A 13,088-nucleotide genomic window follows, 5' to 3' on the forward strand; every position below is an offset into this window, starting at 1 on the left:
GACCACAGTGGAGCCCAAAGGGATGATGGACAACAGTGGAGCCCAAAGGGATGATGGACCACAGTGGAGCCCAAAGGGATGATGGACCACAGTGGAGCCCAAAGGGATGATGGACAACAGTGGAGCCCAAAGGGATGATGGACCACAGTGGAGCCCAAAGGGATGATGGACCACAGTGGAGCCCAAAGGGATGATGGACCACAGTGGAGCCCAAAGGGATGATGGACCACAGTGGAGGCCAAAGGGATGATGGACCACAGTGGAGCCCAAAGGGATGATGGACCACAGTGGAGCCCAAAGGGATGATGGACAACAGTGGAGCCCAAAGGGATGATGGACAACAGTGGAGCCCAAAGGGATGATGGACCACAGTGGAGCCCAAAGGGATGATGGACCAAAGTGGAGCCCAAAGGGATGATGGACCACAGTGGAGCCCAAAGGGATGATGGACCACAGTGGAGCCCGGACCACAGTGGAGCCCATAGGGATGATGGACCACAGTGGAGGCCAAAGGGATGATGGACCACAGTGGAGCCCAAAGGGATGATGGACCACAGTGGAGCCCGGACCACAGTGGAGCCCATAGAGATGATGGACCACAGTGGAGGCCAAAGGGATGATGGACCACAGTGGAGGCCAAAGAGATGATGGACCACAGTGGAGCCCATAGGGACGATGGACCACAGTGGAGGCCAAAGAGATGATGGACCACAGTGGAGCCCAAAGGGATGATGGACCACAGTGGAGGCCAAAGAGATGATGGACCACAGTGGAGGCCAAAGGGATGATGGACCACAGTGGAGCCCATAGGGATGATGGACCACAGTGGAGCCCAAAGGGATGATGGACCACAGTGGAGTCAAGGGAGTATAGAGCCAAGTTGGAGCCGATGGGACGGAGGGCCGAGGTGGAGTCCAGGGCTCAGACGCTTGAGGTAAAGCCAGGGGATCGGCAGGGCAGAGTGGGAGACATGGAAGCCCAAGCCGGATCTGAGCAGCTGGGCGGTGCCACTGAAGGAGGAGCCGAAGGGCTGAAGGGAGCCAGCGGAGGAAGAGTCGAGGAGCTGAATGGCGTTCTCAGAGAAGCAGAGAGTTGGAGGTTGGGCGGGACCAGCGGTCGACAGAGGAGACATGAGGTTGGGTGGAACCAGTGTCGAGGATGGAGACTTGATGTTGGGGGGAACAGCGGCGATGGAGACTTGAGGCTGGGCGGGTTCAGTGGAGGAGGGAGGGCTTGGGATATGTCAGGGACTAGCGAGTCATTAATCCTGATGGGACCAGCATCCGTCCATCTTTCGCACCAATCCAATAAATAGATTTTAGAGTAGGGTCATCAAAGGCAATTAGATTTGCTAACTCACAGAAATGGCTGGAATATTCCAATAAGCGGAGGCCTTCTTGACCAGTTCTTATGAATGCTGCTGCTAGATCCATATTTGTGGTCAATTATTCTGTCAATTATTCTGTCACGTTGTAGCAGGCAAAGAGCAGATGAGGCAGAATCTAGACACAGCAGCTGGTTTATGTAATCCAAATGAAGAAGATAATCCAAGAAGAGGGTATCCAAAAGGTAACAAAACAACGAAACAGAAAGCACATTGGATAGACAATCACCGACTACAGAAGACTAACTCAAGAGGGCTTAAATAGGCCTACACAAGGGCGATAAGATGGCAAGTTGGCAACAAAACGAGATACAGGTGGATGTTAATTAGGGCTGAAACAACAAATCGATTATTATCGATAATAAGAATAATCAACAACGAATTTGATTATCGATTAGTTGCATCTGTGCGCTGTACAAAAAAGCAGAGGACACAGAGTGAGTGCTGTGGGAAAGGTACATGATTCAAGTTGTCCGAAACATGCTTTATATTTAAAAGTGGTTCAAACAAAAACATAAGTGTTATTGTGTCTTGCCCTGTCGTGCTTTGACAGATGCGTGTGCTGTTTAATGCCTCTGACACGTGTTTTTCTCAGCGCATAACTTACATTTTATTGTTATAGTCCCGCGAGTTTATGATTATGAAATATTCATAATCACATATTATGAAAACAAGCATCTTGTTAAACGTCACATATTTTAGTTAACAAGCACCGATGGGTGCATGAGCATTAAACAGAGCGCAGTAGAATAAGAGCACAATAATTCTGATTAAAATACACATTTTGCTAAAACATTTTTTGGAATTTTGGAATATTAATGTAATAAAATGACTATGTTCAGATGAGTGAATGTTTGTGTTCTTCATACCTCACAGAAACTACATTTGGTGCTTTGTTGTTGTTTATTATCATTTGAATTTAGTTGTTTTAATTTCTGCTTTAAAATAGTAAGACATCAGTTGTTTTTAGATTGAGAATGTAATGTTTTAACCCTTTTTTTGCTTATAATGTAGGCCAACAGCATAGCATACATTCACTATATTTGTTTTCATAGGCTTTGTATTACACGTTGTTTGGGAGCATTGGGAAGGATGTGGAATGACATTGTTAAAAATATTAGATTAAAATGAATTTTGATGATCTTTCAGAAATCATTTCAATTTGCTGATTTGCAAGAAACATTTCTTATCAATGTTAAAAACAGTTCTCTAGCTTTATATTTTTGTGGAAACTGTGATGCATATTTATTTTTCAGGGCTCTTAGAAATAGAATAGAATAGAGCAGAATTTTTTTAAATAGAAATATTTTGTGACAATGTAAATGTCTGTCACTTTTGATCAATTTAATGCATCCTTGCTGAATAAAATAAATAACATATCTTTTTAAAATATAAATAATAAATAAAAAAACGTATTGACCCCAATATTTTGAATGCTACTGTGAGCCTAAAAATAAATAAAAAAATAAAAAAATAAATAAAATATGGCATTTAGTGATAGTCGTGGCTGGTATTTGGTACATATAGCCTCGTTTTAACGGATTCATCCAACCTATTTGCATGAATCATAATTTGTGCAATTATTCTTCAACTAAGTGCATAATTATTACTCTCTGATCTTAGTAAATCAGGGCCATCATGTATATACAATCTATATATAGAAAACAGATCTGTATTCCCCACAAAATCGACACTGACACAGACAGTACCCTACCTAGAACACAGACAGCAGCTCAGATCAGAGCTCCACAGTTCATGTGAACATCAGGCATAAGTGGAGTATAAACTGATGTGAAACTACTGCAGTGTCTATAAAGCAACAGAGAAAAACCTACGAGGGAGGATCAAAGAGACGTGGAGCTCTGAGCTGAACAGTTGCCCAAGGCCTTGGTTCATCTTCACATGTGAAGGAACAAAAGCTCACAAGACTCTAACAAATAAGAATTGCACTAAACATGTAAACAAACTAGTGCAAACTGAACTCAAACACATATTAATGATGTGAACAATCTCTTAGATGTGTCAGCCAAAATCTTTTTATAATAAAATCGCCCAAAAAACACTTAAAGTAATCGTTAATTGAAATAAAATACAATATAAAAGACATTTCTCATTTTCATTTAGTTTAACTTGACATACTAAAAGACTAATGAATCAAAATGAATAAAAACTATATTAATATTTTTAAAAAGCAATAACTAATAAAAATGAGAAAAACACAACAAAATTACTAAAAACTTAAAATACAAAAATAAAAACTAACTGAAAAAAAAAGTGGTAACCTGCAATTGATACCTTAAAGAGCTGTGTTTTTACTTGATTTAACCCTTAAAAAAAATTTCTGGTATAAATTAATGCATTTAGGTTGATTCATGAATATTAAATGATATTTTTTACTTGAATAAAAACTTAATTAATTTAGATGTTATCATTTTTTTCATCGAAGTGTCTCAATGACAACTTTCCAGCTGTCATTTTCAAAAGCCTTAGAGGTCTTAAAAGACATACATCAGTGTTATACTGGGGATCGGGTTTTGATATACGTACAAGGAGAGGATGGGAAAACAATTACACACTTAAAATTCTTTAGAAAATCTCATAATGTAGCCCAGAGTTTGTGACCCGGGCACATGAAACTCTGAGATTCCTGAGAGATTGCATAGACTGGACACAAATGTGTGTTTGAGATCAAGCGCTGCGGTATCTCAGCCTCTGAAGGCTGTTACCTGAACACTTGTACATAGACTCGTGGCGGTTCCATCGGCCTCCACAAACGCGGCTCGTACACATACGCCATCCTTACAGAACAGGAACAGTACAGCCAAAGCTGTGAGACCCAATGGTTCTCCACAAGTCAGACAGCAACCGCACAATTTGAACACATTTGTGGGCAGGAATCAGTTTCTGATGTTCAATAAAAACTGCACAGTGTGTTAAAGCACAAAACACATCTACGTTACAGTCGGCTTTTAGCTGAATGTGAGGTGTTGATGTACCTGCGGGTTTGCGGGCACTGCTGTTCATTGCATGTGCGGTTGCTGAGGGGTCGAGGGAGGGAGGCACACAGGTAATCAGAGTAGGCTTCATTATCAATGGTACAGAAGACCAGACGCGACTGGTAACCTAAAATAGAAGGAAGAAAAACATGTCAAATTGCAGAAGTGTTGAAATCCTCTCTAATAAAAATACACCAACCATGAATAAATGCATTACAAAATATGCAAAGAACACTCGATCATAATAACTTCACGTGAGACATAATATTATTAACCCTTCTCAACAGGGGGCTTCAGCAAGACGGCTTAAAATTAAAAAAAAAAAAAAAAAAAAAAGCATTAAAATGAGCTAAAACAGCTAAAAATATAAAAATAAATAAATCAAGATTAAAGATGTATTACTTTTTTGTTAATGAACCATCACAGTCTTGGATATATGAGGGACTTTTAAAAATGAGATTTTTTTTAAAGATGTGATGTTTTTCTGGAAAAGTTATGGAAAGTAATAAAATCGTAAAATGACAAGGACATTTTTTTAATGATTTTTCTTCTACTTATGTAAATCTCTAAAAGATTTTATTGTGTAGAAATTGCTGATAAATTGTCAGTATATATATATATATATATATATATATATATTTTTTTTTTAATGTGCCGATTTATTGGTAATAGAAAGTGTAAGAACTTTGGTTATGGAATTTAAATTATTTATAATTTTTTTAATATATTACCACTCCTAGTTTCTGTAAATAAAAAACGTTTGAAAATGACCAGCTTTGTCATTACAGCAGAAGTACAAGAAAATAGCAGTTTTGTCATTTGACACTTTAAATGATCAAACTCTTTAAAGTCGGATGGATTCTGTTTTGGCAGTCAATGTTTTTAATAATAATCAGCTGGGGGAAAAATCGTTCAGAAAGTGATTCGAATGTATTTGCTCCTCGTTATAGCTGTGATGTGGACTTCCCTATCCTCACTGAATTAAAACAATTATTAAAACATTATAGTTATCATCCTTTATGTGAACACGCCTTAAGGATCTTAGGGCCCAGTCTTTTTCTGCTCTCTTCTTTGTAGATATTCATAAAGACTGTTATTATACGTCATTGGATTATAATGTGCATCTTATTTGAAGCCACAAAGAGTAGTCCTTCCAAGCTGTGATGATACGCTTCTCAGCGGCAATTTCTCCTGATGCCCCTTAGCGAAAACAACCTCCACATTGCCTAGACACTCCTGACGCGGCTGGCCTTTCATCAGAGATGAAATATGCCGGATATTAAGCATCCCCTTCAAGCTCTTCAAACAGTGCCAGGTTTGATCTTAAATGCCTCAGGATATAGCGCTTGGCTCTGCTGTAACGGTTTGCCTTGATACACACCCTACCTGTCCTGTTCAGTTCAGTCCAGTGTGTTGGTGAAACAAATCTTCACTAATGAATGCATTTTTAGCAGAATTCACAAAAAAAAGCGAATGTAAAAAGCCTGGCTGTCTGTTCCTGGACGTAATTCCAAATTCACAGAACTACAGCGACACGCTCGTTAAGACACTATTGGTGCTTTTCCACTGCTGGTACGGCTCAGTACGGCACGGCTCGGCTCGCTTTAGCTCGGTTTGCTTTCCCACTGCAGTTAGTGCTGCTTCAAAGTGGGTGGGATTATAGTCTGACCGTTATAGTTTATCCGCTCCTCGGCGACCAACGAGAGGAACGTCTGCACTTCGTCCACTGACCACCATTCAGCCATTTCTTTTTTGGACGTTTTTTTTTCTTTCTTTTTTCTTCAAGCAAGTAGTTTTAAAACAGGTGCTACAGCGGTGGCTGTTACTGGCTATTTAAATCTAGCGGGTTTGATGTCTCGCAAATACAATGACGCTGGTAGTGACTATTCTGTCTGAGCAATCAGTGATCTGCAGTGTTTTCACGTCACATTTTAGTATCGGTACGGCACGCTTGGAACCTCAACAGAGGTGGTACCATTTAAAGCGAGCCGAACCGTACCGTACCGTACCATGCAGTGGAAAAGCGCCACAAATGAGCCGTACCAAGCCGTACCGTACCATGCAGTGGAAAAGCGCCAAAGCGTGCCGTACCGAACCGTGGCGTACCGTACCATGCAGTGGAAAAGTGCCATAAATGTGAATAGGGTAAAACTACTAATAATACATTTCCGGTCTGTTTTTGGCCAGCTTCTGAATGGTGTGGTTCAGAACCTTCAGTATCACTGATCGACGCCAGGTATTCTTGGGTCTTCCTCTCTTTCGTTTACCCGCTGGTGTCCAGAAAAGGGCAGTCCGAGCAGTGTCATCTTGTTCCCTCCAGGATGACGTGTCCAGTCCATCTTCCATCGCCTTCTTATGATGATGGTGTCCATACTTTCTTGGTTGGACTTGGAAAGTAGAGATGGTTTTGGGCCAAAAGATTTTCAGGATTCTCCTGAGGTTCATTGTGTGGAAGGTTGACAATTTGACACCTTTACATTGTTGAACAATGTGTGGAGGTCCTCACAGTATACCACCCAAACTAAACTGACTAAACTAAACCTTGCGCCGTAACAAAAACAAACAAACAAACAGTTGAGGGAGAGAGTGAGGGCTTTAGAGGAGGTCGAGGAGTTGAAGGGCTGGTGACAAGAAGAGGCAGACAGATAGGTGGTGATGACGGGAGGAGTGGCCAGATCGGGTGCAGACCCAGAGCACAGTTATGGTGCGTTCACACCAGATGCGAGTAGAGCGTCTGGCGCGAGTGATTTCAATGTTAAGTCAATGCAAAGGCGCGTTACGCGCGTAAAAAATTCCTGCGCCGCGAATGAGGCGTAGAGCACGGCAGACGCGAATACGCCTCATTCGCGCAAAAGATTTTATTAAGTGCTTTTTGTGCATTCACGCATTTGACGCGAATTCGCGTCTGCCGCCCGAGTTGAAAAATCTGAACTTTGGCATCAATTCGCGCCGCGTTAACCAATCAGGAGCCTAGCTGCTTGCTGCTGTCACGTGGTGAAGTATCTGGATGCTTCAATAAATTATTTTGTAATATGACTAAATGCCTGGTGCGGTTCTAATGCACAACAAAACAAAAAATGTTATCACATAAAACTTGATTTCAATATATGAGACATTTTCATTTTGTATTGAATGTTATTTATTCCATATCTAGATTATATGAAATATTATTATAGTGTAAAGACAACCAACATAGTGCATAAGTTCGTGTCTGGACAGTGTTGTGTGAGAGAGAAAAAAATCACAGGACAGGTTAATCACTTTTGGAGGCTGGCTCCATTTATCATTAACACAAAAATAAATGACAGATTAGGTGGGTGAGGGCGAGGGTGATCCTCGCTCCGATGCGGGACAACAGGTCATCAAACTGGGCAGAAGTACCGATGAAAGCGGCCGTCATCCAGGCGCAGCTCCTGGAGCGGGCAAATGGTGAAACTCGCCAAACTGGGTTCGCCTCCGAAGGGTCCGGTGGACCCAAATACGGCGACGATGATCCCTACGCCGCCGTTCTGCTCTCCAGAGCAAATACAGAGCGGAGACTCTCTCGATGAATGCTCGATCAACATAAAAAAGATGGCCGCCAACGTGGTTCGATTCCAACGCGTAAATTTTGCTTCAAACTTTTGTTTTTTACGCGCATCAATTTCGCTCTTGACGCCCGAATGGATTCAAAGTGTTCAAGCATATAACTAGACGCGGTAGGCGCGAATTTGACGCGCTATTCGCGTCTGGTGTTAACGCACAGTTAGGACGACAGCCCAAGGCGGAGTCGATGGAAGGAGGAGCCAAGGTGTTGACGTGCCCGACAACATCCATCCTTCAGATGAGACGTTAAACCAAGGTCCTGACTCTCTGTGGTCACAAAAAATCCCAAAAGAGTAAGGGTGTAACCCTGGCATCCTGGCCAAATTTGCCCAGTGGTCTCTGTCCATCATGGCCTCCTAATCATCCCCATATATATATATAGGAGGTGCTCAGGCTTCATCGTCCCTGTGGTTCTGGGTGATGGTGGGCTAAGCTCTGGGTCTGGCTGCGGGGTTTGCCTGGGCGAGGCTGCTGTCATCCTCCGCTTTGCCCACTGTGAACGGTGATCCATCTATATACAGTGCGAAAGTGATGTAAGTCTCTAGGGTCCGGTAGGGATTGCCGCGGGGCAAGATGAAGCGGAGATCTTTGTCCGGTCCACACTGAAATCCCTCCGTTAAGCAGACGTCATCGCAGGCAGCTGCTCAAAAACTCCTACACGTACTCCTCAATACCTCGCTGTTCTGAAAAATAAAAACAGTCCCTCCTTCAAGTTGTTTGTTTCCCCTCTATGGGGAAACATTGATGGAAGCGATCTCCAGTTGCAGGGAACACACGATGAAGATGAAGATTAGGTATACCGTCTTTAAAAATCCACTCAGAAGATAATACAAATGAAGATAATCAAACGAAACCAACTGCTATGCGTAAACGTAACCGGACAAATGAACACTGTAAAGACTGCAACTTAAATACAAAGCAAATGAGGGAAATAATGAATTAATAAATCTCCATAGTTACTAACAAGTGGTGGGAAACTAAACAAAGGAACACATGTGACTGAAAATAACAAACTAAAAGTTCATGAAAGTGAAACTAAGATCAAAATAACAGAATGTTCGTGACATTAAGGTTAGGTAATGCATTAATCAGCGTAACTAATAGACCTAATTGTAAAAAAATGTTACCACTTTATTTGATCAAAAATGCTCTTAAAACAGATATATTGTGAAATATTATTACAATTTAAAAGAACAGTTTTCTATTGTAATACACTGTAAAATGAAACGTATTCATGTGATGCAAAGCTGAATTTTCAGCATCAAAATCTCAAAAAATGCTGTAAAAAAAAAAATGCCGGTAGTTTGAAATGAAACACAGACAAACACTTCTACTTTGATACTGACCTGAGCCACACTCCTTGCTGCAAGCCGACCAGGAGCCATAGCTCCAGTAGTAGCCCTCAGTCAAGCGTCCGTTAGGCAGATAATACTCATACTCCACGCCCTCATTAGCCTCTTGAGTGATTAGCTGTAGATAAACAAACACACTGATGGTCATAGTATTCAAAAATGCCTCAAAAAGTAATAGGTGCATGCAGTATGTTTAAGTTCATTTCACTGGCTTTTGTTTATTGCAGTGGTCTTGGACTTGACTACTGACACAGTTGCTGATCCATACATCACTCTGGATTGAAAATATTACAATACTAATATTAATAGATGTCTTAATTTCTTCATTTTAATATGTCAGACTACTTTTTCATAGTAGCTCATCTTCTGTTTTATGCGTTTCTCATTACAAGTTTGTGAAGATGGTTGGCGCATGTTTAATTCCTAAATGCACGTTAAAGTGACTCAAACTCAGAGCAGATGGAGTTCATGTTTTACGGCTTTATTAGGGCCCAAGCCCAAAGGGCGAAGGCCCTATTGTTTTCCTTAGGATTATTAGGGCCCAAGCCCAAAGGGCGAAGGCCCTATTGTTTTCCTTAGGATTATTAGGGCCCAAGCCCAAAGGGCGAAGGCCCTATTGTTTTCCTTAGGATTATTAGGGCCCAAGCCTTGAAAAGGCGAAGGCCCTATTGTTTTCCTTAGGATTATTAGGGCCCAAGCCCAAAGGGCGAAGGCCCTATTGTTTTCCTTAGGATTATTTATTATTAGGGCCCAAGCCCAAAGGGCGAAGGCCCTATTGTTTTCCTTAGGATTATTAGGGCCCAAGCCTTGAAAAGGCGAAGGCCCTATTGTTTTCCTTAGGATTATTAGGGCCCAAGCCCAAAGGGCGAAGGCCCTATTGTTTTCCTTAGGATTATTTATTATTCTTCTTATTATTTTTCTGCTACCTTTTGGACACTTTTGGAGGCCTTAACATGCTCAAAAACTCCTGAAACTTTGCACACATGTCAGAACCCGCGGCCATCAGGGCCGGGCTGAAGATGGTACCCGGGCGTGGCAGGGGGGCTCGACAGCGCCCCCTGGAACGGGGTCCGAAAACATGGTCCATAAATCAAACACGCTTGCATGTAATAATATGAAACTCGGTACACATGTAGATCTCCTCGTTTCATATATACTTCACACTCTTACTTTTTACCCCAGCCCAACAGGAAGTCGGCTATTTAGGGTTGTTGGTAAAACACACGCAATGGAATGTGAAATACTCCTCCTAGAGAATTCAAACAAACGGCACGAAACTCGGTCAGCATGAAGTCAAGACATTGAGGATGAAAGTTTGCGAGGGGATTTTTGATATCTCGAACGGTTTGGCCGTGGCGAGGAAACAAAATTATGGCGAGAAACGTGAAACAGGAAGTGTGTTATAACTACTGCATACATTAACTAATCTTGATGAAACTTCAGCAGTGTGTTCGTTGTAAGAGCCCGATCACATGGATGTGACTATTGTGAGTCAAAGTTATAGCGCCACCAACTGGCAGCAGGAAGTGTGTCACTTCCTAAATGCTTTGAAATCACCCTCTTATTTTTACCCGATTTGCTTCAAACTTTATGTGTATAATGTAAACACACGGCAGATGTAGACCTGTGAAAGGATTATTGATATCTTAGATACTGTTGCCGTGGCAACACATCAAACTTTAATATTCTTGTTTGATGCTTTTGAGACTCTTAGCATGCTTGAAATTGCATGAAACTCGACAGACACAGGTATGCATATGGTTCAGATCAAGCCGGACAACTTTCTAATTAACTGTCATTAGCTCAGACCAAGAGGAAGTCAGATATTTTGGTTTGAATGTGGATGTTTCTGAGAATTTTCTCTCCCTCTCCCTCTGACAGAGAGAATGCACCCTGCCATTCGTGTGTGTCTGTGTGGGGAGGGGGGGGAGGGGCTCTTTTAGTTTAAACACAAAATTATACATAGGGCCATACTGCCCTCTTGTGTCCAAAATTATATTTATATATACATTATACATATATTTGGTATGTGACTGAGGACCGAGAGCTTTTAAATACGGGACATTGATAATGGCCACGTGCAGAGCGCTCGAGGGAATTCCTATGGAAGTTCTGCTCGCTCATCGCCGTGGACGCGCACCGTTATGAATGCCCGTGCAGCCGTTAGTTTCATTTTAAAATTAGCGCCTTTTCTGGGGCCGATTGCTTGAATTGTGAGTTCAATAGCCTATTATTCTTCATGGAAACCACAACAACAAAAGAGTATAAAAGTTTGGTGTGAACGCAGCATAATGAACAAGCTGCGATCTCAAGATTGCAATGCTGGAGTGTGTGTGTGTGTGTGTGTGCGTGTGAGAGAGAGGCGCGGGCGAACTGTGTGTGTGTGTGTGTCTGTGTGGGGAGGGGCTCTTCGATTGATAGTTATTGTACAAAATTATACATAGGGCCATACTGCCCTCTTGTGTCCAAAATGATATTTATACATATATTTGGCAAGCATGTGACTAAGGACCGAGAGCTTTTAAATACGGACGTCCACACGGACATTGATAAGGGTTGCGCTTGCAGAGCGCTTGAGGGAATTCCTATGGAAGTAGGAATGAACTAAAAAACGTTCGCTCTGTTCTGCTCGCTCGTCGCCATGGACGCGCACCATTATGAATGCCAGTGCAGCCGCATACTTTTTAGTGTCACTTTAAAATTAGTGCAATAACGGGGCCGATTGCTTGAATTGTGAGTTCAATAGTCAATTATTTTTCACGGAAAACACAACAACAAAAGAGTACAATGATAGATTCGCTTAAATAGGGGCTTTTACATAAAATAGCCTATTCCGTCATCATCTTTTCAGTCAGCTCTTCACTCTCGTGATTAATGAAATTTGACTCCTGTTGCTGATATTTGCTGCAACTTTCGTTCCGCTCACAATTTAGTAAGCAAACACGCTTCAAATGTGTTTTTATTTTATTTTTGTGTATATATATGTGTGTATATATATATATATATATATATATATATATATATATATATATATATATATAGCTTATGTTTCAAATATGAGTTAATTAACAATCGTTGGAAAGAATGATACTTTTAATATCACTAAACCGTCATTAGGTGTCGCTAGGCGACCGTCTTAATGAGCGAGTCATTGATTCATTCGTTCAAACGATTCGTTCGAACGGCTGAGTCATTCATGAATGAGACAGATTATGGATTGGTCGTTGAATCTTTGAGTCAACCGATTCGTTCAAAATGCTGAATCAGTAATGAGAACGCGTTGCTGTGAGATGCTCGATGGTTCTGCTGTGATCTTTGTTTAACTATTTTCGCTGCTGAAACAGAAAAAAAAGTCAATATTGCATCTAAAATGTAAGTGATTTGACGTGTGTGTGTGTGTGTGTGTGTGTGTGTGTGTGTGTGTGTGTGTGTGTGTGTGTGTGTGTGTGTGTGTGAGATTGTGTCTGTTACAGTGATTGTTTAACCCTTGTTAAAGTTTAGGCCTTGTCTTTTTGGATATATATCTTTTTATATAAAAAAAAATAGCATACAACCCATGTATTTTAAATGTATTGTTTGCTTTAAATTACATTAAGATTGTATGTTTGGTAATTGAACCTGAATGAATTATAAATGAATGTGCTATATTTCAGATCATATATTTGTTTTCCTTAAAATTTGAACTAACACTAACTTTATTCTCATCTGAATGATAGATTATTTATTTATGTATAAAATAAAAACACATTTGATTTTTCTTTTTTAATCAAT

The 13,088-nt window shown here is 41.0% G+C and overlaps 1 protein-coding gene across 1 annotated transcript in view; it reads right to left on the reverse strand.

Moving 5' to 3' along the window:
• Positions 1-13,088, reverse strand: part of paplna (papilin a, proteoglycan-like sulfated glycoprotein) — a 118,239-nt gene that overhangs the window by 42,854 nt on the left and 62,297 nt on the right. The window contains exons 9-11 of the mRNA XM_056255847.1: positions 9,312-9,435; positions 4,381-4,507; positions 4,111-4,182 (exon numbers count right to left, since the gene is read on the reverse strand). Coding sequence (XP_056111822.1) covers positions 4,111-4,182; positions 4,381-4,507; positions 9,312-9,435 — 323 coding nt within the window. The remainder of the gene's footprint in view (positions 1-4,110; positions 4,183-4,380; positions 4,508-9,311; positions 9,436-13,088) is intronic.

This window comes from Rhinichthys klamathensis, unplaced genomic scaffold (genome assembly GCF_029890125.1).
Source record: "Rhinichthys klamathensis goyatoka isolate OS25496 unplaced genomic scaffold, OSU_Roscu_1.1 h1tg000123l_1, whole genome shotgun sequence".
NCBI classification, from domain to species: Eukaryota; Metazoa; Chordata; class Actinopteri; order Cypriniformes; family Leuciscidae; genus Rhinichthys; species Rhinichthys klamathensis.